Source organism: Nerophis lumbriciformis, linkage group LG07, assembly GCF_033978685.3.
Source record: "Nerophis lumbriciformis linkage group LG07, RoL_Nlum_v2.1, whole genome shotgun sequence".
In the NCBI taxonomy this organism is placed as follows: Eukaryota; Metazoa; Chordata; class Actinopteri; order Syngnathiformes; family Syngnathidae; genus Nerophis; species Nerophis lumbriciformis.
The window spans coordinates 15,271,667-15,295,328 of NC_084554.2; the positions used below are offsets into that span (position 1 = coordinate 15,271,667).

General features: G+C 41.8%; 1 protein-coding gene across 1 annotated transcript in view; it reads left to right on the forward strand.

Moving 5' to 3' along the window:
- ubr2 (ubiquitin protein ligase E3 component n-recognin 2) overlaps positions 1 to 23,662 on the forward strand; it is a 98,451-nt gene that overhangs the window by 22,130 nt on the left and 52,659 nt on the right. Inside the window, exons 4-15 of the mRNA XM_061965750.1 lie at positions 3,072 to 3,182; positions 9,715 to 9,845; positions 11,658 to 11,796; positions 13,225 to 13,287; positions 13,363 to 13,483; positions 13,551 to 13,658; positions 13,800 to 13,888; positions 14,000 to 14,098; positions 18,352 to 18,515; positions 22,566 to 22,665; positions 22,745 to 22,873; positions 23,211 to 23,394. Coding sequence (XP_061821734.1) covers positions 3,072 to 3,182; positions 9,715 to 9,845; positions 11,658 to 11,796; positions 13,225 to 13,287; positions 13,363 to 13,483; positions 13,551 to 13,658; positions 13,800 to 13,888; positions 14,000 to 14,098; positions 18,352 to 18,515; positions 22,566 to 22,665; positions 22,745 to 22,873; positions 23,211 to 23,394 — 1,438 coding nt within the window. The remainder of the gene's footprint in view (positions 1 to 3,071; positions 3,183 to 9,714; positions 9,846 to 11,657; positions 11,797 to 13,224; positions 13,288 to 13,362; positions 13,484 to 13,550; positions 13,659 to 13,799; positions 13,889 to 13,999; positions 14,099 to 18,351; positions 18,516 to 22,565; positions 22,666 to 22,744; positions 22,874 to 23,210; positions 23,395 to 23,662) is intronic.

The following is a 23,662-nucleotide window of genomic DNA, read 5'->3' on the forward strand; positions in this document are numbered from 1 at the left end:
GGCTGCGACTCCTCCCCCTCGACCCAATGTAAAACAAAGAGGAATAAAATAAACAATTGGTAACCTCAATTAAAATGCTGGACGAGACACTGCACATTGATATACGGTAGTTCTGTCAAAATGATTTTCTTCTGTGCAAATTTAAAGAAAGTCAACAATGGAAATGAGAAATGAGGTAGTTGATACATAGAAGTGTTTTTATTTATGCTTCATTTTTTTTTTGTTAAATCATAGATGGGCTGTGACTTAAAGTTTAATTGGTTTGTAGAAACACTGAGAATAAGTCTAATTTAATTGTGTTCTAAATGGTGTTTTTGAATTTTTTACTAACTTGAAGTGTTTTGTCAAGAGGATTATTTGGGATATGTACATTTTCAGAATGTCCTTGTTCTGTTTTGGGCCAAAGTAAAACAAAGAAAACAATCTGAAGTTGTCGTACAAACCCCGTTTCCATATGAGTTGGGAAATTGTGTTAGATGTAAATATAAACGGAATACAATGATTTGCAAATCCTTTTCAACCCATATTCAATTGAATGCACTACAAAGACAAGATATTTGATTTTCAAACTCATAAACTTTTTTTTTTTTCCAAATAATAATTAACTTAGAATTTCATGGCTGCAACACGTGCCAAAGTAGTTGGGAAAGGACATGTTCACCACTGTGTTACATCACCTTTTCTTTTAACAACACCGGGAACTGAGAAAACTAATTGTTGAAGCTTTGAAAGTGGAATTCTTTCCCAATTCTTGTTTTATGTAGAGCTTCAGTCGTTCAACAATCCGGGGTCTCCGCTGTCGTATTTTACGCTTCATAATGCGCCACAAATTTTCGATGGGAGACAGGTCTGGACTGCAGGCAGGCCAGGAAAGTACCCGCACTCTTTTTTTTTTACAAAGCCACGCTGTTGTAACTAACACGTGCTGAATGTGGCTTGGCATTGTCTTGCTGAAATAAGCAGGGGCGTCCATGAAAAAGACGGCGCTTAGATGGCAGCATATGTTGTTCCAAAACCTGTATGTACCTTTCAGCATTAATGGTGCCTTCACAGATGTGTAAGTTACCCATGCTTTGGGCACTAATGCACCCCCATACCATCACAGATGCTGGCTTTTGAACTTTGCGTTGATAACAGTCTGGATGGTTTGCTTCCCCTTTGGTCCGGATGACACGATGTCGAATATTTCCCAAAACAATTTGAAATGTGGACTCGTCAGACCACAGAACACTTTTCCACTTTGCATCAGTCCATCTTAGATGATCTCGGGCCCAGAGAAGCCGGCGGCGTTTCTGGATGTTGTTGATAAATGGCTTTCGCTTTGCATAGTAGAGCTTTAACTTGCACTTACAGATGCAGCAACAAACTGTATTTAGTGACAGTGGTTTTCTGAAGTGTTCCTGAGCCCATGTGGTGATATCCTTTAGAGATTGATGTCAGTTTTTGATACAGTGCCGTCTGAGGGATCGAAGGTCACGGTCATTCAATGTTGGTTTCCGGCCATGCCGCTTACGTTGAGTGATTTCTCCAGATTCTCTGAACCTTTTGATGATATTATGGACCGTAGATGTTGAAATCCCTAAATTTCTTGCAATTGCACTTTGAGAAACGTTGTTCTTTTTTTTCCTTTTTTTTTTTCCTTCTTTTTTTCTTTTTTTTGTGTCCTGTCCAGCTTCTCAGGCAAATCATATAGTTGATGTAGATGCCCATGTCGGCTGTTCAGATTTACTTTACAAAAGAGAAGTGTAGGATACTTCTCTTGTTGCCTTATTTGTATTTGACTTTATTAAATGTTGTTCTTAAACTGTGTGACTATTTGCTCACGCAGTTGTGGACAAAGGGGTGTACCTCGCCCCATTCTTTCTTGTGAAAGACTGAGCATTTTTTGGGAAGCTGTTTTTATACCCAATAATGGCACCCACCTGTTCCCAATTAACCTGCACACCTGTGGGATGTTCCAAATAAGTGTTTAATGAGCATTCCTCAACTTTATCAGTATTTATTGCCACCTTTCCCAACTTCTTTATCACGTATTGCTGGCATCAAATTCTAAAGTTAATGATTATTTGCACAAAAAAAATGTTTATCAGTTTGAACATCAAATATGTTGTCTTTGTAGTGCATTTAACTGAATATGGGTTGAAAATGATTTGCAAATCATTGTATTCCTTTTATATTTACATCTAACACAATTTCCCAACTCATATGGAAACGGGGTTTGTAGTTGTATTTTTAAGTTATTATGCCATGATTTTACCCGTCCGGCCCATGTGGGAATAGATTTTTCTCCATGCTAAAATGAGCTAAAATGAGTATGACAACCCTGGTTTATACTGTACATTCCTCTTTCAAACTAGCATCCACGCCGTCACAGACTCCCATCCAGTCATCCATCACACAGTATAAATGAAAGCTGGCTGGGTCAAAATCACTTTTAACTTTGTAATAGAACACCTTCAAACCTTTCCAACAGTTTTTAATTTGGTCGATAGTTTGGTGAATTCCAGGTTCTTGCAGTTTTTCATGAACTTGTTTGAACAACTTTGTGTTCCTAGCCTTTCGAAATTTTAACGTTTCTAACAAGAAACAAGAATTCTGCTTCCTTCCCGCCATGTTTGCTGCTCGGCGATAAACACAAAACGTGTCACGCAGAGATAGCACACATGCGCAGTGAGGGGATTTTACCCCAACTACAAAGACAGGATCCAAATGGGTGTGTACATGGACGAAATAACAATCGGCATAAACCACCCTTTTCGTTTAGAATGAAGTCTTTTTCATAATGGACCGTATCAGAATTTTCCGACTGATGTGTTTGAGCGTTTATTGGTATTATTTGTGTTCATATAAACACGGGTATTTTCACATCTTCACGGTCTATCGGTTGGTCCAAGTTAAATCTTTGACTTCATATCGCTGGCAAAACAAATTCATTATTTTCTGTTGTGTCACTCAGCTCACAGATTAGAGCTGTCACGAGCTAAGTGACAACCAGTAGCCGACACCTGCTTGTCTTCTGCAGGTGACGCACTTGACTTTGTGTGTGAGTGTCTGTCTTTATGTGCACACAGATGACCACGTCCGGAGGCGGGGGGTTTTGTGACTGCGGAGACACTGAAGCCTGGAAGAAGGGTCCTTACTGCCAAAAACACACACCGACCACCATCAAAGACTCAGAAGAGGTGAGATAGCTAGTGCAGTTCTCTAATTTTAGATGTATAAGTAAAACTTTATTCACCCGTGGCCAGAATGAAATATGACACATTGTTCCAACATAAACCCAACACAGAAAGAAGGTACCTCAAAAACACAGTAGTGGCTCAGTTTTCGTACACTCCACTTTTCAAAGGATTCGGTTTTTCACTAAAATGTTGTTTGAACGATACACAAGCTTCCAGTTAGGTGGCAGCACTACACAAACAAATCAGGCTAACTGATCAGAAGAAGAATTATGCAGTAACGCGGTGTATAGCGCTGACAGAAGTTTCTGGCAAGGGTGAAAAGAAAAATAGGAGGCTGTAGAGGCAAAAGAGCAAGTGGCAATAACTCTATATAAAAAAAACTAAAAAAATTGACAGTATGAAACCGAACAAATCCATCCATCCATTTACTACCGCTTGTCCCTGTCATAGTCGCGGGGGGCTGGAATCCAAACCCAGCTGCACTCAGGCAGAAGGCAGGGTACACCCTGGACAAATCACCACCTCATCCCAGGCGTGTATATACAGACAACATTCACACTCACTTTCACACACCAGGGTCAATTTAGTGTTACCAATCATCAAGAAGTTTTAAATATTAATGTGATAAGTTTAAAAATGCACATACCAGTGAATTGTTTTTACTTTTTGCTGTGTTTTGAGAATCACACAGCCTAAGCAGTCCTCTTAAAATGTTACACATTAAGGTAATAAACTTACTCAGGAATTGTTTGAAGTTGTTACAGAAGTTATCTCAGCTCATTTAATTTATACATTTTATTACTCAAGGGATTTTTTTTAGAATTCTGGTTCCAGAATTCCGCAAATCTAACTGTTCCAAATTGTACTGTTAAAATTATGGATCAAGGATTTATTCTGCTGATTCCGATCATCCATGAGTGAGCTCGGCCAATACAAATACCGATCACATGTATTCACTGTAAATTGTTCCATTTATTTATGGTGAATGCTATTCACAGTTCAACAATATTGACACAATATTTTAACTAGTTTCTTATTTTATTTTACTACCGGTACATACACTTGTTTGATCAAAACAAAATCAGGAGTACACCAATAACTAAGAAAAAAGCAACACTACTCTATTGTTAATTAAAATCTTTTTGTCCTCAAAGTTCTCCTGTTATCTAGGAACCATTGTCCGATTTTTTGTAAACCTTAATCAAAACAACAAAAAATTATTTTGAGAAAATAAAAATATTGATCTACTCCAGTAATTCTCAAACTGTGGTACGCGGTCTCCATCTATTGGTACGCCAAATAATCATTTTATTAAATATTCAAACACAGTGTTACTGTTCAAACTGTGTGTAATGTTACGATGACCCAAAATATTGAATATACTTGTTGAATAAAACCTCTGTCTTGTTTTTAATGAAGTATTATAATGTTGGTCATTACAAATTAAAAAGATGGTTTGACAAAAATAGACTTTTGAATCTCGGTAAAACTAAAATAATGCTATTCGGTAACAGTAAAAGAGAAAGACAAATATAAATAGATAGAATAGACATTGAAAGAGTAAATTAAATCACATTTCTAGGTATAATGATTGAATGAACTGGAAATCTCATATAATAAAAATATACAACATCCTCTCTGAGCTGCCACCTTAACGTGGTAGAGGAGTTTGCGTGTCCCAATGATCCTAGGAGCTATGTTGTCCGGGGGCTTCCATGCCCCCTGGTAGGGTCTCCCAAGACAAACAGGTCCTAGGTGAGGGATCAGACAAAGAGCAGCTCGAAGACTTCTATGGAAATGCAAGAACCGAGACTCAGATTTCCCTCGCCCGGACGCGGGTCACCGGGGCCCCCCTCCGGAGCCAGGCCCGGAGTTGGGGCACGATGGCGAGCGCCTGGTGGCCGAGCCTGTCCCCATGGGGCCCGGCCGGGCACAGCCCGAAGAGGCAACGTGGGTCCCCCCTCCAATGGGCTCACCACCCATAGCAGGGGCCATAGAGGTCGGGTGCAATGTGAGCTGGGCGGTAGCCGAAGGCAGGGCACTTGGCGGTCCGATACTCGGCTACAGAAGCTAGCTCTTGGGACGTGGAACGTCACCTCGCTGGGGGGGAAGGAGCCTGAGCTAGTGCGCGAGGTAGAGAAGTTCCGGTTGGATATAGTCGGACTCACCTCGACGCACAGCAAGGGCTCTGGAACCAGTTCTCTCGAGAGGGGCTGGACTCTCTTCCACTCTGGCGTTGCCAGCAGTGAGAGGCGACGGGCTGGGGTGGCAATTCTTGTTGCCCCCCGGCTCAGAGCCTGCATGTTGGAGTTCAACCCGGTGGACGAGAGGGTAGCTTCCCTCCGCCTTCGGGTGGGGGGGACGGGTCCTGACTGTTGTTTGCGCTTACGCGCCAAACAGCAGCTCAGAGTACCCACCCTTTTTGGATTCACTCGAGGGAGTACTTGAGAGTGCTCCCCCGGGTGATTCCCTCGTTCTACTGGGGGACTTCAACGCTCATATTGGCAACGACAGTGAAACCTGGAGAGGCGTGATTGGGAAGAATGGCCGCCCGGATCTGAACCCAAGTGGTGTTTTGTTATTGGACTTTTGTGCCCGTCACGGATTGTCCATAACGAACACCATGTTCAAGCATAAGGGTGTCCATATGTGCACTTGGCACCAGGACACCTTAGGCCGCAGTTCTATGATCGACTTTGTAGTTGTGTCATCGGATTTGCGGCCTCATGTTTTGGACACTCGGGTGAAGAGAGGGGCGGAGCTTTCTACCGATCACCACCTGGTGGTGAGTTGGCTGCGATGGTGGGGGAGGATGCCGGACAGACCTGGCAGGCCCAAACGCATTGTGAGGGTTTGCTGGGAACGTCTGGCAGAGTCTCCTGTCAGAGAGAGTTTCAATTCCCACCTCCGGAAGAACTTTGAACATGTCACGAGGGAGGTGCTGGACATTGAGTCCGAGCGGACCATGTTCCGCACCTCTATTGTCGAGGCGGCTGATTGGAGCTGTGGCCGCAAGGTAGTTGGTGCCTGTCGTGGCGGTAATCCTAGAACCCGTTGGTGGACACCGGCGGTGAGGGATGCCGTCAAGCTGAAGAAGGAGTCCTATCGGGTTCTTTTGGCTCATGGGACTCCTGAGGCAGCGGACAGGTACCGACAGGCCAAGCGGTGTGCGGCTTCAGCGGTCGCGGAGGCAAAAACTCGGACATGGGAGGAGTTCGGGGAAGCCATGGAAAACGACTCCCGGACGGCTTCGAAGCGATTCTGGACCACCATCCGCCGCCTCAGGAAGGGGAAGCAGTGCACTACCAACACCGTGTATGGTGCGGATGGTGTTCTGCTGACCTCGACTGCGGAAGTTGTGGATCGGTGGAGGGAATACTTCGAAGACCTCCTCAATCCCACCAACACGTCTTCCTATGAGGAAGCAGTGCCTGGGGAGTCTGTGGTGGGCTCTCCTATTTCTGGGGCTGAGGTTGCTGAGGTAGTTAAAAAGCTCCTCGGTGGCAAGGCCCCGGGGGTGGATGAGATCCGCCCGGAGTTCCTTAAGGCTCTGGATGCTGTAGGGCTGTCTTGGTTGACAAGACTCTGCAGCATCGCGTGGACATCGGGGGCAGTACCTCTGGATTGGCAGACCGGGGTGGTGGTTCCTCTCTTTAAAAAGGGGAACCGGAGGGTGTGTTCTAACTATCGTGGGATCACACTCCTCAGCCTTCCCGGTAAGGTCTATTCAGGTGTACTGGAGAGGAGGCTACGCCGGATAGTCGAACCTCGGATTCAGGAGGAACAGTGTGGTTTTCGTCCTGGTCGTGGAACTGTGGACCAGCTCTATACTCTTGGCAGGGTCCTTGAGGGTGCATGGGAGTTTGCCCAACCAGTCTACATGTGCTTTGTGGACTTGGAGAAGGCATTCGACCGTGTCCCTCGGGAAGTCCTGTGGGGAGTGCTCAGAGAGTATGGGGTTTCGGACTGTCTGATTGTGGCGGTCCGCTCCCTGTATGATCAGTGTCAGAGCTTGGTTCGCATTGCCGGCAGTAAGTCGGGCACGTTTCCGGTGAGGGTTGGACTCCGCCAAGGCTGCCCTTTGTCACCGATTCTGTTCATAACTTTTATGGACAGAATTTCTAGGGGCAGTCAAGGCGTTGAGGGGATCCGGTTTGGTGGCTGCAGGTTTAGGTCTCTGCTTTTTGCAGATGATTTGGTCCTGATGGCTTCATCTGGCCAGGATCTTCAGCTCTCACTGGATCGGTTCGCAGCTGAGTGTGAAGCGACTGGGATGAGAATCAGCACCTCCAAGTCCGAGTCCATGGTTCTCGCCCGGAAAAGGGTGGAGTGCCATCTCCGGGTTGGGGAGGAGATCTTGCCCCAAGTGGAGGAGTTCAAGTACCTCGGAGTCTTGTTCACGAGTGAGGGAAGAGTGGATCGTGAGATCGACAGGCGGATCGGTGCGGCGTCTTCAGTAATGCGGACGCTGTATCGATCCGTTGTGGTGAAGAAGGAGCTGAGCCGGAAGGCAAAGCTCTCAATTTACCGGTCGATCTACGTTCCCATCCTCACCTATGGTCATGAGCTTTGGGTTATGACCGAAAGGACAAGATCACGGGTACAAGCGGCCGAAATGAGTTTCCTCCGCCGGGTGGCGGGGCTCTCCCTTAGAGATAGAGTGAGAAGCTCTGTCATCCGGGGGGAGCTCAAAGTAAAGCCGCTGCTCCTCCACATCGAGAGGAGCCAGATGAGGTGGTTCGGGCATCTGGTCAGGATGCCACCCGAGCGCCTCCCTAAGGAGGTGTTTAGGGCATGTCCGACCGGTAGGAGGCCACGAGGAAGACCCAGGACACGTTGGGAAGACTATGTCTCCCGGCTGGCCTGGGAACGCCTCGGGATCCCCCGGGAGGAGCTGGACGAAGTGGCTGAGGAGAGGGAAGTCTGGGCTTCCCTGCTTAGGCTGCTGCCCCCGCGACCCGACCTCGGATAAGCGGAAGAAGATGGATGGATGGATGGATGGACAACATAAGGTGGCAATAAATACATCAATAATGAATAAAAGTAAATATGTATTGGACCAAAAATCACTTCATGTTCTTGACTGCTTGCCATTGTTGCCATATCTGAGTTATTGTGCAGCAATATGGGGAAATAATTTCAAAGGTACATTTCAGTCACTTACCATGTTACAAAAAAGATATGTTAGAATATTACATAATGTTGGATGTAGAGGACATTCAAACCTTTTATTTATTGAATCAAGAATATTGAAATTCAACAATATAGTGAATTTGCAAACCGCTAAAATTATGCAGAAAGCAAACTATACAACAACCTCAGAGAAAAATGTAATGTAAAACATTTGTATGCACGTACAACACCTAAAACCTTTAATATATCAGTTTGTGGAATAAAATTATGGAATGGATTAAGTAAAGAAAGCAAACAGTGTACTAATATGATCCAATTTAAGTACAAACATTCTGAATTTATTGATAATCTTATTCATCTCACTATATGAAATACAATGTTCTTCACTATTTATTATCATTCTTTTTTTTTACCTTATTTATGGAGTATATTGTGAATAAATTGAGAACAGGAAGTGAACAAAAGTGTTGGCAATTGCTATGTAACGGAAAAGGGGTAGGGTTACATAAGCTCTGCTTCTTCCTACTCCTTTATGAACATGTTAAAAAGAGAAACTGGAAATTGTGATGTATCATGTAGCAATTGTATGCATGTTAGAAGTAAACTCAAACCATAACGGTTATGGTGATACTTGGAGAGCCAAGTGATTTCTGAGGTGTTACTTGGTGAACAAACAGAACCACAGATCGAATCACTTTAGTATCAACCATATACTGATGCTACCTACCCCTGGTGTCGACACCACACATTTTTGGAATAATCCGATGCTCCTCTTACGAGTCGTGTACTGACTGTGACAATGCTACACACCAACAGTTGTTATATTATCCTTTCTCTAACTGTTTACAATCTACTTATTTCCTGTTAATAACTGCTTACTTTTTGCTGTAACGTGCTTCCATCTACACTACTTAAACTTAACTATTCACTTATTTCTTGGTGTTTGTTAAAGCTAGCTTAGCTATTAGCATGCCTGCTCCTGGCTTGCCCAAAAGGTTTAGTCTCGTCCTAATACTTGATAATGATGATTGGTAGTGATACTGTAAGATACTTAGAACTGTTAATGTAACCATTGTGCAATGTTAATCTAACTAACTGTGCAATACTCTTTTAGCTATACATGGCAGCTAAATGTACGATTCAGGACCAGTTTTTGTTTATCTAAACTGCATTGAATATGATTGCACACAATTTTGCTACAATAACAATTATGATTTTGAGAAGCACTGCCCGTTCAGTGATGACGTGAATGGGAGTTTGAATGGTTGTTTAAGCGTACCGTAAAAAATATGGGCTGTTCATCCATCCATCCATCCATTTTCTACCGCTTATTCCCGTTGTGTATTCACGTAGCAGTTCATATTTTAGCAGTATTTAAACAACTATTTGTTCTACTCAGGACCCCATAGCCCAGTTACCGGTTGACATGGTTGCCCGCAGTTGCAGCATTTTCTCCATTATCTTGAAGTATGCTGTGGACATGCTTACATGGACGCAAGAGGATCAGCTACCTGCAGGCCTGGAACCACCGTATGTACACACATTTCTGCATGTGAACTGTCCAAGATCATGATTATTACTTGCCTAAGAATCATCTTTTATCCTATGTAAACAAACGTCATTATTTAGCCTGAAATCAGTTTTAATGCAACGTTGGCGTTAACGCACTTTTTGTGTGTTTTTACGCATTGAAATCAGAAAGGAAGCACATTTCCGGAAGTCCTTGCTTCCCCGAAACGCAGATTTTTTATAGATTTTTTTACCGACCCTGCCTTCTCCGGGTCAAAATTCCGGTTTGCTTGTTTTTTTTATCGCGTTCCGCCGGTGTTTTGTTTTGTTTATATTTGCCGGTGTTGTGCCAAAATGTGATTGCCTGCCAAAAAGTGTTTTCCTTCGCGGGAGCACGCACCGCTCGCTAAACCTGCATTGTTTGGCTTCGTCAGTCCACAGCGGATTACTACATGTAAGACAAACACTTTATCTTCGTGGTTATTGTAACGCTTGACATTATTTAAGCCTTTATCGTGTCTGGAAAATGACAGTTTGCCTTTTCTGTGGTATTAATGAGATTTAAAGGACTGTTGTTAGTCCGTTGTTGATATAGTAAAACCTCTTTCTTGTTTGGAAGATACATACATTTGTGACTGTTATTTCTTCGTGCACATAATAAATATTTATAAAGTCTTTGGATGTATTAATTTATGTAAAAATGTCATTAAATGTAATATTGCCTGACAAAAAGTGATTCAACGTGATATTTTGATTTTTACACATCGCATATTTACACACGCATATTTTACTAGAATACCCTTATTATTGAGCGAACTGTGGTGCTGAATTTCCCCCAGGAATCAATAAAGTACTTTCTATTCTATTCTATTCTATTATGGGCATCCTATGTAATGTTTACTTGTTGAAATACCCTTTACAAAGCTGAAATCTACCCAAACTACCACTTTTCTGCTAAATTGCTGCTAAATTGCTGCATTCAATGACATTGAAACTAACTTGCGAAATTCTAAGTTTGTTGGCATAATTTGCGATGAAAGTGTAAATGTGTCGGTTTTTAAACGACTGATGATTTACATACAGGTGCATGTATGCCCTGGCACACGATTATCATAATTTCATGCAAAAAACTTTTTACACTTTTATACTGAAATAAATACACGTATAACTTATTAAATGAAAATATAGAAAAAAATACCGGCAGCGGTAAAATTTAGATCCATGAAGTCAAGTGAAGTGAATTATATTTATATAGCGCTTTTCTCTAGTGACTCAAAGCGCTATACATAGTGAAAACCCAATATCTAAGTTACATTTAAACCAGTGTGGGTGGCACTGGGAGCAGGTGGGTAAAGTGTCTTGCCCAAGGACACAACGGCAGTGACTAGGATGGCGGAAGCGGGGATCGAACCTGCAACCCTCAAGTTGATGGCACGGCCACTCTACCAACCGAGCTATACCGCCCCATGAAGGAAAGAAGAAAGTGAATGAATGTTTATAACTGAATACATTTACATATGCATAAAAAATGTTTTTCTTTTGTATTATTTTCTTAAGTAACGTTTATGAGAACCTTTTTCCAAAACACAATATAGAATGTGAGATATAACGGGGTAATGCATACATTTATCATTTGTTTTCAAAACGGTTTCAAAAAAGTGGGACCCCAAAAATTTACTGTGGGACCCCATTTTTATGACTTGATGGGGTCCCTGGCACCCCATTTTGAAAATTGCTAGCGCCAATACTGCAATGTGTGTGGGAAAAACCCAATTGTACTTGAAAATGCACTATTTTGAATCTCCACTTTGTGTTGTCTGTCTTTGTATCCAGTGAAAGAGGAGACAATTATTACTGTATGCTGTTTAATGATGAGGTCCACACCTATGAACAAGTGATCTACACCCTGCAGAAGGCTGTCAACTGCAACCAGAAAGAAGCTGTCAGCTTTGCCACCACTGTGGACAGAGATGTTAGTACGGTATTCTTTTTCTTAACCCGACAACTTGTTTACTGGTGATACACACTTAAACCTTAGAGTTGGTTTCAACCCACTTTAGAACTGCTACTCCCAAGTAGTGGCGATAATAGCAAAAACACCTCCCAATACAATATTTTCACTATATCAACATGAATGATCATATTTTTAGGGGTAATAATTGGTGTACAAGGAGAAAAAACATCTAGTATACGTCACAATATTGAAGGGACACATTACAAAATCAAAACGTTCTATCCACAATAGAACCATGTTTTTTTGGAAAACTTAGATGTAACAACATTGATACCATAAATCAGTGGTCCCCAACCACCGGGCCGCAAACCGATTGGTACCGGGCCTCACAAAAAAAATGGTTTTTATTTTTTTTAATTAAATCAATATAAAAACACAATATATACACTATATATCAATGTATATCAATACAGTCAGCAGGGATACAGTCCGTAAGCACACATGATTGTATTTCTTTATATAAAAAATAATGATAAAAAAAATCACCCCCCGGTCCGCGGGACAAATTTTCAAGCGTTGACCGGTCCGCAGCTACAAAAAGGTTGGGGACCACTGCCATAAATGATCAAATTATCACAAGCACAGTACATAACACATTTTGCACAGGTGGATAACAAGATTGTAAAGATTTTAGAGCATTAAAATGCAAAAATAACTACAATTGTCAACCAATTGAATGTAGAATGTGCAAATGCACGAAAGACTTTCAATAATGCAAATTTGTCAAACAGGAAAGTTTATGTTTTCTGTCTTTTAATTGTAATTTATTCATTGTTTCATGCAGATCCTCTACTATAATTTTAATTGGGGCTCTTTATAGCATACTTACGTTTAGGGGTGTGAAGTGAATATATTTAAATAGCGCTTTTTCTTTAGTGACTTAAAGTGCTTTACATTGAGAAACCCATTATTTACATTTAAGCTACATTTTACACCATTTAAAATGCACTTAACGGGAAGTTTGTACGTGCCATTGACATTGGTAACGTCTATTGGAATTGCACAATCATCCATCCATCCATCTTCTTCCGCTTATCCGAGGTCGGGTCGCGGGGGCAGCAGCCTAAGCAGGGAAGCCCAGACTTCCCTCTCCCCAGCCACTTCGTCCAGCTCTTCCTGTGGGACCCCGAGGCGTTCCCAGGCCAGCCGGGAGACATAGTCTTCCCAACGTGTCCTGGGTCTTCCCCGCGGCCTCCTACCGGTCGGACGTGCCCTAAACACCTCCCTAGGGAGGCGTTCGGGTGGCATCCTGACCAGATGCCCGAACCACCTCATCTGGCTCCTCTCGATGTGGAGGAGCAGCGGCTTTACTTTGAGCTCCTCCCGGATGGCAGAGCTTCTCACCCTATCTCTAATCAATGCTGGTTTATTTTATCCTTATAACAGGGCAGGAAATCAGTTCGATATGGAGATTTTCTTTTTTGTGAACAAGCCAAGACTGTTATAGTAGTAAGTTTCAACATTTTCCATCTAAGCATTTAACTTGACAACCGATCAACTTATTAATACTTGCCAATCCCACAGCGGAACACCAGCCGCCAGTCAAAGCCTCTCAGAGTTCAGGTGATGCACTCGTCTGTTGTGGCTCACCAGTGTTTTGCGCTGAAAGCGCTCAGCTGGTTAGGACAAATCATTCAGTACTCAGGTATGTCCGGATTTGCACTATGCCTGTGCTTTTACAAATTAGAAAAACAAATGTGTTTTTGTTTCAGATGGGTTGAGAAGGATCCTCTGTCAGGTAGGACTTGAGGAAGGTCCAGAAGGAGAAAACTCATCACTTGTTGATCGCTTAATGCTCAATGACTCCAAGATGTGGAAAGGTGTTGTTTTATTTTGACAGTTATATTGATTATAATTCAGAGTGTGCTTGGGGACAAATCAACTGGAATCACCTGCTAGGGTCACATGCTTGATCGCTGTGTCGTTCCCAAGAACAGTTTTGATACATGCTGTTTGTGCAGGCGCAAGAAACATCTATCACCAGCTGCTAATGAACAGCCTCCTTATGGATTTTAAATACAAGAAGATCTTTGCTATCCAGTTTGCCAAGGTAATATACTGCATAGTACGTCAAAATTAGAAGGATTTAATTTGCGCAATTGTTAGCCACAGTCACAGTAGTTCCATGCTAGCTGTTTCAAAATCAAATGTCTCTTTTTAGAACTACAGGCGCCTCCAGACTGATTTTATGGAGGACGACCATGAGAGGGTGGTGTCAGTGACCTCTTTGTCTGTACAGCTTTTCACCGTTCCAACAATGGTGAGTTCTCCTGTGAACTTTCACACACTTTTATCTCTTTTTGACTTGATGTCCCACATGTTTTTTCCTGGTGTCAAGAGCACAGGTGATACAACTACACCCCGTTATTTTTTTTAAACTGGCCTGCCCAACTTTTCAAAAGTATTTATTTTTTATTTTTTGAACACAGAAGCTGTCAGCGGCACCAAGAGTTGTAATGTTATTTTGTGTGTCCTGAGTACCCATGGGCAAGGCGTTGGTGGTTACCCTCTTTTGCGCCAGGTCTGCGGCCAAGCACCTCAACACTTGGTTGTGGTGCTATGTGTTCCCTGAGTTAGGCTGACCTTGCAGCCTATCAGAATATGCTTGAAGCTTGAGCCTATCCCAGCTGTAATCTGTGATATTTCTACCTAAATAAATGCTTCTGGTCTTCTGTACATTAATGGTCTTCATATTGCTGCATGACTATGTTTTAACCTTTTCTATTAATTAATTTTTTTTAATATTAAGCCTGCTAGTCATTCTGTAATTGAGGACTCGACCAGAACATTTCCGGTGATCAAAGTACGTCTTCTTCCGGCCAAATTTTTTGTGTATCATTAGTCAATAGTGCGCAAATAATAACTATATATATATCATACTGTAAGTACCTACTGGTGTTAATGTGTATGTTAGTGTGTTATGATGGTAATTTTTCCCATGATCTGTGAACACACCGCGTCAACGTAGAATGAAAACATTTTGTGTGTCTCGGAGTGAAGCACGGAGGCAGACGTGTGTGCACGGAGGAAATACTTGTTGGAATTAAGCCCATTGTTAGCATAAAATTGGCAAAATTTAAAGAAGAGCGTCAGGCTTTGTTTACTTCTGGATGCTACAATACATTAAATTACTTTATTTTGTTAGCTGTGGCGGCTAATATGAAGCTGTGGCGTACCGCCACAATCAAATACATCAACGGGAAACCCGGAATGTAGTTAAACCGGATGTATACCGTGGTGCTTTTATTTTGAAGCTGAAAAATTGTGTGAATGGCTTGAGAAAGTGTCGTAACATGTTTTGATGTCGGATCGACTATTTGCAATAACACAGTCTCCTTTCGACTTCCTGCTGATCGTCTTTCATTTCTGTTGAGCTTTTATGTCATCTTACTTACTAAAGCATTCACAGTAACAATCTAAATGCTATGTTATCACTGAGCCTTAACCGTAATCAGAGCACAGAAGTGAAGCACCACTCACCTCTGAACGACGCGCACAGCAGGCATTTGATGCATGAATGTCATCTCTTCTGATGGCAAAAAATAGTCCTTTCTTGTCGGGAGAACAACTTGCCATGGCTTTGAATCCAATATTTCCACCAGGTAGCCTTTCCTTTGTCCATTTCTGCTCGCTTGTGGCTCATTAGTAGCAAGTGAACTGCAGCCAAGTTCCCCCGCTAGGGCACGGCCCCAGGGTCAAAACAGAAGTGTTTGCGTTAATCGCCCGTTAAAATAAATGTGTGCCGCTACTGAAATGTATAGTTAACGCATTTCCGCGTTTACTTTGACAGCACTGATATTTTACATAAATAAAATAGAAGGTATAATGTTAATCCATTCACACATTAAACTACAAATGTTTACACATATAGGAATTACACAACATTTCCACACCAAACATTGCACACAATGTATGTGACTCATCACAATTAAATCTAAGGTGTAGCGTTATCGCCCTCTATTGGTCAAATTTAGCGCTAAATCTTTTAAACGAACTTTAATCGGCAGACTTACTCTCAGACAAATAACAGCATGACCACTAATACAAAAGATATCATGAAGTCAACAATTTCAATGCAAAACAAGCAAAATACAAATGTTTGACTAAGTTTTGTGATGAAACTAACACACTATGATTTCCACCATTGTTGCTGCTTGTCTGGATCAATATGTCTGTCGCTTAAAAGGTCCGCCAGGAAACAATGACTCGGGCACTTCCACATTCATACTTTGTTGTCGAGTTGTTGTTAAAAGTCAGATTTTTGCAATTTATGTAGATTTATTTTCAGGGTTGAATGAGTAGTCTTCTTCTACTCACCCCCTGCTGCTTCATTGTGACACATAAGCCTCGCTGTTGGAGTACTGCATACATGATCAGCCCTAATTTTAATGGTTTCATTAAACCTATTTGGGCGATGTTTTGCGGGCCAAATGAAAAGCTTTGGATCGCAAGTTGGATAGGATTGGTCTAGGACAGGGGTCGGCAACCTTTACCAGTCAAAGAGCCACTTTGATCAGTTTCACAAATTATAGAAAACAATGGGAACCGCAACATTTTTTTGAAATTTAAAATGAAATAACACTGCATACAAAGTTTTTTTTTGCTTTGTGCTATATATAAACCAGGAGTCTCAGACACGCTGCCCACACCTTATTATGGAATTTGAATGCTGGTGCGGCACGCGGGTTTTATATGAATGGCGATTGTCAGCGTCATGCGTGCCGAGATGGTACAGCATATAGCACCCACTACAACCAGCGTGCCTGATCAGCCACACGTTGTGTGAGCTTCCGCTTGCTCACGTAAGTGACAGCAAGGCATACTTGGTCAACAACCACACAGGCTACACTGACGGTGGCGGTATAAAAAAAACTTTAACACTCTTACTAATAATGCGCCACACTGTGAACCCACACCAAACAAGAATGACAAACACATTTCGGGAGAACATCTGCACCGTAACACAACATAAACACAACAGAACACATACCCAGAATCCCATGCAGCCCTAACTCTTCCGGGATACATTATACACCCCCGCTACCAAACCCCGCCCACCTCAACCGACGCACAGAGAGTGGGGGGGGGGGGGTTGATGTGTGAGGGAGCAGGGTTGGGGTTGGGGCGGGGTTTGGTGGTAGCAGGGGTGTATAATGTAGCCCGGAAGAATCAGGGCTGCATGGGATTCTGGGTATTTGTCCTGTTGTGTTTATGTTGTGTTACGGTGCAGATGTTCTCCCGAAATGTGTTTGTCATTCTTGTTTGGTGTGGGTTCACAGTGTGGCGCATTATTAGTAAGAGTGTTAAAGTTGTTTTATATGGTCACCGTCAGTGTAACCTGTGTGGCTGTTGACCAAGTATGCATTGCTGTCACGTACGTGTGCAAGCAGAAGATGCATACTGTATAACAAGTGGTTGGGCTGGCACACTATTAATACAGATTGTAGAGGGCGTCAAATGTTCTACCATCATGGCACGCCGTTATTATAGATGTAAGGGTGAAAATCGGTGAATATTAATCCCGGGAGTTTTCTGCGAGAGTCACGGAATTCCGGAAGTCTCACGGGAAAATCGGGGGGTTCGGCAAGTAAGCTGCTGAGCCGCATTAGAGTGATCAAAGAGCCGCATGCGGCTCCGGAGCTGCGGGTTGCCGACTCCTGGTCTAGGAAGACCATGTGCAGGTCTTAATTGGTTCTCAAACAAGGTTTGTATATACAAAAGTTGGTACACTATTTCTCCATAACAAACAAGGTAAACATGAATAATGAGTTCCAGCCTCGACAAAGTCCATATTTTAGTAACAGTTCAGCTACAATGATTAGGAATAAAAAACTAATCCATTCTGTCTTGTCGGTTAATCATCTTTCCGTGCAGCGGAACTCAGAGGGGTGTCATTGTCAACAATGCTGTGGATACTTCCTGAATTTTTTAAACCACTCATTGTTTGTATATTGTTTTCATTTGACTCATATTGAGCTAGCAAACCTGGAAACATTATGTAAAAAGCCTCAAAAACACCTAAAAAGCACAGAAAGTATAACTTGGCACAGTAGCTAATGACAGCAGTGATAAGTGCGCCCACAATGGATGTGCTGTCAGCACAAAATGGCTGCGCTGTAGACACACAAAGGGGGATAAAACATTCGTAAACAGAGACAAGGTTCGTACTCCAAAGCCTATTTTTATTCTGTCTGTGGTTTGTAAATGAAAAAAATAGTACAACGAGGGGTTTGTAATTCCAGGTTTCCTTTGTAGCTTTATGTAACAAAGTTGCGTTGAAAGTAGTGCACACAGCTTGTGGTAGCATGGCAAGCAAATAGCACAGACAAGAAGCCAAGCCACGGTGCATTCACGGACGTCTGTTCGTTACTTGTGCCCAGGGTCCCACAAGTTGACAATCACTTATCTGACAACCGAAACAGTCCAGTTGCGATTGATTCAATGCCTAGCGAATTCTTCCGTGTTTTGTTTGATTTCAAACATGTCGATACACAGCTTTGTGGTGTGTTCCAGGCGCGAATGCTGATGGTGAAAGAGAACCTGATGACCACCATCATCAGGACTTTTGTAGACCACCTCCGTCACAGAGATCTACAGGGGCGCTTTCAGTTTGACCGCTACACAGCGCAGCAGGCCTTCAAATTCGGACGAGTTCAGAGCCTCATTGGAGACCTCAAGTAACCACTTTTTACATGTCATTTGCTGTTTATGCGCACATCGGGTGACTTTTTGTCCTCTCCTTATACTGTAGTCTGGTCAAAAATTATGCTACAGGGGAACACATTTCACATTGAGACAAAAAGGGTTGTGTCAGCGGTTTTTGTGCCCCTTATGACAACTAAGAAAAATGCCAATGGAGGAAAATTATGTCAACAAATTGATGGAGGTTCAAAAATACTTAATCACCCATTTTCTGTATGTCTCTGGCTAAAGTCACAAGTAAATATGCAAGCAATGACTGTTTTTAGTTACGACAACTGCATATTGCAATGAAAGACAGCCAATCTGAGGGATGTTGACTTAACCGCTTAACGGTCTGCTTTCTGTTGTCATGTGGTAACCAGGGTTTTACACTGCCCTCTATTTGACTACCTAGGCGCGTTGTATTTATCACTAGAAAGCTTATTTTCCTAATACATGACTAATATAAACCATTACAGGATACATCTAGAACTGCAGGCTAACATTAACACTAACTTTAGACTGGTCACAAATATAAAACTCAATGCAACCCATAGTTACAACCTCAAAATATTCCAACTGCATATAGCAGTCCTGTTACAATGACAATAATCCAGTAAATATACGCCAAAAAAGCTAGTCCACATCAAGCCTTATACATGCTGAAAGTCTACATGCTGCAGACTTTCATCATTTCCACCAGATTCGCTTCTTTTCCATATTTTATTGATTGTAAACTTTATTAGCATAGGTGCAGTAGCAACTTCAGGCTACCTAAATAGCTCTGAATGTTGAGATACCCCACTTAAACTGATTTTTCTTTTGTGGCCTGATAAGTGGCCAGTGGGCTGTGAAACAATGGCCAATAAACTTCTGGGTGTTCAAAATGTGAAAACACCAACATTCTAGTCGATGGGTTGCTTTTGTCAAAAAGAGGTCCTGCCTAAACCCAGGAATCAAAAACAAGTAGTGTGCGTGCGGCCATTGTGACTATCTTTTTTTTACAGTGATGACAGAAATGTGTTGATAGACAAGATGCATTGTCAAGTTTGTATGTAGTTAGTGACGACTTTGACCAAGTATAACCAAGGGTCTACGAATGGAACACATTTGAAATGCCTAACTTTAGAAAGAGCTGTGTAAAATATAATTTTTTGTAGTATGTCAAACTTGAAATGGTACTAGGTAAGGACAAAGCTTCTGACTTTGCCCGCTAAACCATGTCCCCTTGGTTACTTTTGTCATGTCACACACTTTTTTTAAATATAGCTGTAGATCAGCAATCACTCATTTGAATTTCACTCAAAATAAATATATTTTTCCTACCAGATGATACAAATCTGTCGCAGAGATTAGTTAAGAGGGGGCTAAACTATTGTATTAAAAGCTACATTCATGAAGTTCATGTTTCGTAAAGCGGAAATTGCGATGTGCGTTGTGATGCTAAGTGCTGGCGGTCAATGCAGAAAACTCAGCTATCACATGAAAGACTACACATTTGTTTCTCAGGAAAAAAATAAGATTCCTTATGCCATCATTGTTACTAACCGTAGTCATCCTGATAGCCACTTTAAAGTATGGAAGTTACATAAAAAGTGTTAAGTTCCACAACAAGCTACAACTTTACTGTTCATTAAAAAAACAATAGGTTTCTTCAGTAGGTCTGTAGCGACAAACCCACACCTGTGTGTCATCACCAATCAAAACTTTTAAAGGAAAGAAAACTGTGTAGTTCCTTTGTATTTTTGGGCATTCTGTAGCTATAGGGTTTCCTGAACTTATATTTTTCATTAAATTGCTCAACTAACCTTTGAACAAACTAGTTAATGTTCTTCACTTTCATCTGTAAATGTGGTCCCCACAAGCTTTAATTTATTGAAGACATTTGTCGTAGTTTGTCGTGGGCTTTGGGAACAGGGAGTGTTGCTCCTTTCACTGTCTTCGGATATCATACATCTGCATTACAACCATTTTTTTCTGAAATACACAGCAATTCTCCTGATTTTTAGTCCATCCATCCATTTTCTACCGCTTGTTCCTTTTTTGGGGTTGCGGGGGGTGCTGGAGCCTATTTTTACCTACTCAGTGGCCTAGTAGTTAGTGTCCGCCCTGAGATAGGTAGGTTGTGAGTTCAAACCCCGGCCGAGTCATACCAAAGACTATAAAAATGGGACCCGTTACCTCTCTGCTTGGCACTCAGCATCAAGGGTTGGAAATGGGGGTTAAATCACCAAAAATTATTCCCGGGCGCGGCACTGCTGCTGCCCACTGCTCCCCACTGCGCCCCTCAACTCCCAGGGGGTGATCAAGGGGATGGGTCAAATGCATAGGACAAATTTCACCACACCTAGTGTGTGTGTGACAATCATTGGTACTTTACTTTAACTTTTAGTGTCTGGCTAAATGCTCACGCCTGATTGTTTGTGGTACAATATGGCGGCTTGGTTCTAGTAAGATGGCAATGTAAATTCTACACAATTTGATTGGTTGAAATACTCAGAATGATTGGCAGGCCTGAAGCGTGTGTTATTTTTTCCAGTCAATACCCCAAACAAAGCCTGTTTTAAAGACACATGATAAAAGATGTAGGCAACTCATCTTCCTCAATGTCAGTAGTACATCATTTCCCCATTGTGGGATAAATAAAGCCTATCCTAACCTACTTAATAGAAACCCAGTGTGTTATTGTAGCTGTTAAAAGAACCCAACACTTCTATTCGCTTTACATCAGGGGTGCTCATTACGTCGATCGCGAGCTACCGGTCGATCGCGGAGGGTGTGTCAGTCGATCGCCAGCCAGGCATTAAAAAAATAGTCCTAAAAATGAGCGATCATAAATCTTCACTATGACGTCACTTTCGTCACTTGATTGACATTCACGGCACCCGAGGGTCTTCTGAGATGACGCTGGCTGCTGCCAGCTCATTAAAATTACCGACAGGAAGGCGAGAAACACTTTATTTCAACAGACTCTGGCGCCGTACCTGTCGTCAAAACTCCAAAGACCGACTGCACAGTTGCACAATAAAAGCGCTGCTTCATCCTGCCTGCGCTACCAAAATAAGAGTCTCAGAAAGCTGGCGTGCACAAGCTAGCAAGCTACGGAGTTTGCCGACAATGTATTTCTTGTAAAGTGTATAGAAAGGAGTACGGAAGCTGGACAAATAAAATGCCAAAAACCAACCACTTTCATGTGGTATTGGACAGAAAGGAGGACTTTTTTTTTTCTCCTCTATTCGAAAATGCGGACGTTATCAGCCCCACTGTCTGATTCCTATCAATGCAAGTCATCAGAATCAGGTAATACACCAACTTATATTTTTGTCTTCATGAAAGAAAGGAATCTATATGTGTTAAACATGCTTGTATTATCATTAAACACCTTTAACTTGTTAACAATATTAACTATATGTGTTAAACATGCTTGTATTATCTTTAAACACCTTTAACTTGTAACAATATTAACTATATGTGTTAAACCTGCTTGTATTATCATTAAACACCTTTAACTTGTTAACAATATTAACTATATGTGTTAAACATGCTTGTATTATCATTAAACACCTTTAAGTTGTTAACAATATTAACTATATGTGTTAAACATGCTTGTATTATCTTTAAACACCTTTAACTTGTCAACAATATTAACTATATGTGTTAAACATGCTTGCATTATCATTAAACACCTTTAACTTGTTAACAAAAACCTTTATTTCATAAATAAGTAAATATAAATTATATATATGAATGAGGTAGATCCCCACTTGATCAATTGAAAAGTAGCTCGCCTGCAGAAAAAGTGTGAGCACCCCTGCTTTACATACTTTGGTTGATGAGACTTCAGGCATTTTGGCCCCCAAATCCCGTATTGCTCGGGGGTTAAACTAGTTTGACTTGATTAGGCGAACCTGTTTAAATATGAGACGAACACTATCCATCTCCAAGTTTTAAAATACATTGTGGAACTGATGATGTAAAATATTGACATTTTGCCTAACAGTAGTAAGCCAGTATCACAATGACAATACAGCTTTGTGTGTGTCCAGGTATGTCTTAATCAGTCGGCCATCTGAGTGGAGTGATGAACTCAGAGAGAAGTTTCTGGATGGTCTGGATGCTTTTCTGGAGCTCCTTAAGTGTATGCAGGTAATGAGATGCTATGCTTTTCCATGGCCATCATGACACATGCCTTAGTAAGATCGCACTAAGCTGTTTTGTCTTTCAGGGCATGGACCCTGTAGTTCGTCAAGTGGGGCAGCACATTGAGATGGAACCTGAGTGGGAGGCAGCATTCACCCTGCAGATGAAACTGACTCACATCATCTCTATGATTCAGGAGTGGTGCGCCACAGATGTGAGACAGCATAATAAACACACGTTACATATTGTGGCTGTCCAATGACAACCATGTTTTATGTACCCGTTCAGTCTCTCACTAAAATAGAGATCAGTCAGTCAACAACTTGAACAGCAGTAGAGATTTATTTAAAAAACAAGTGTAATTTTCCTTTTGAACGAGAAATATTTCCAGTTTAAATCTTGTCACACTGCTAATTACCACCCCTTTGAGGTGAAATTCAGTATGATAGACTATATGATTATTGACTATGGACTTTTAGCTATAACCATCGGGTCAGTGTTGTTTTACATTAACATGATTACTATCCATTTCTTTCCTCATCATGTGCCAGGAGCGCGTGCTGATTGAGGCCTACAGGAAGTGTTTGAGTGTTGTCAGTCAATGTCACATTGGCCTTCCAGACGGTGAGCAGCCAATAAGCTTGAATCTGGCTGGTCACTCTGTGGAGACTTTCCGGTACCAAGTGTCTCAGGACAAAGTGTCCATCCACCTCCCTGTCTGCAGACTGCTTGCAGGTAAACACGCCTGTAGAGGATTTCAATAGGAATGAATGGAGAAAGCACTGATGCTTGGAGAGCCTAAAAAGTAAACCATGATACCAAAAATTGTCATCTGATTCTTTTATAATGTAGTTCTTACTAAATACTTAACACAATGTAGACAACTGTAGATTGTCAACTGTCTGTATGACATCAATCTTGTAACATGGAGTCAGTGAGTTTTATGAGACAGACCATGTTGAACCATGCAAGCAAGCATGTTTTTTGTGTTCACATAATTGCT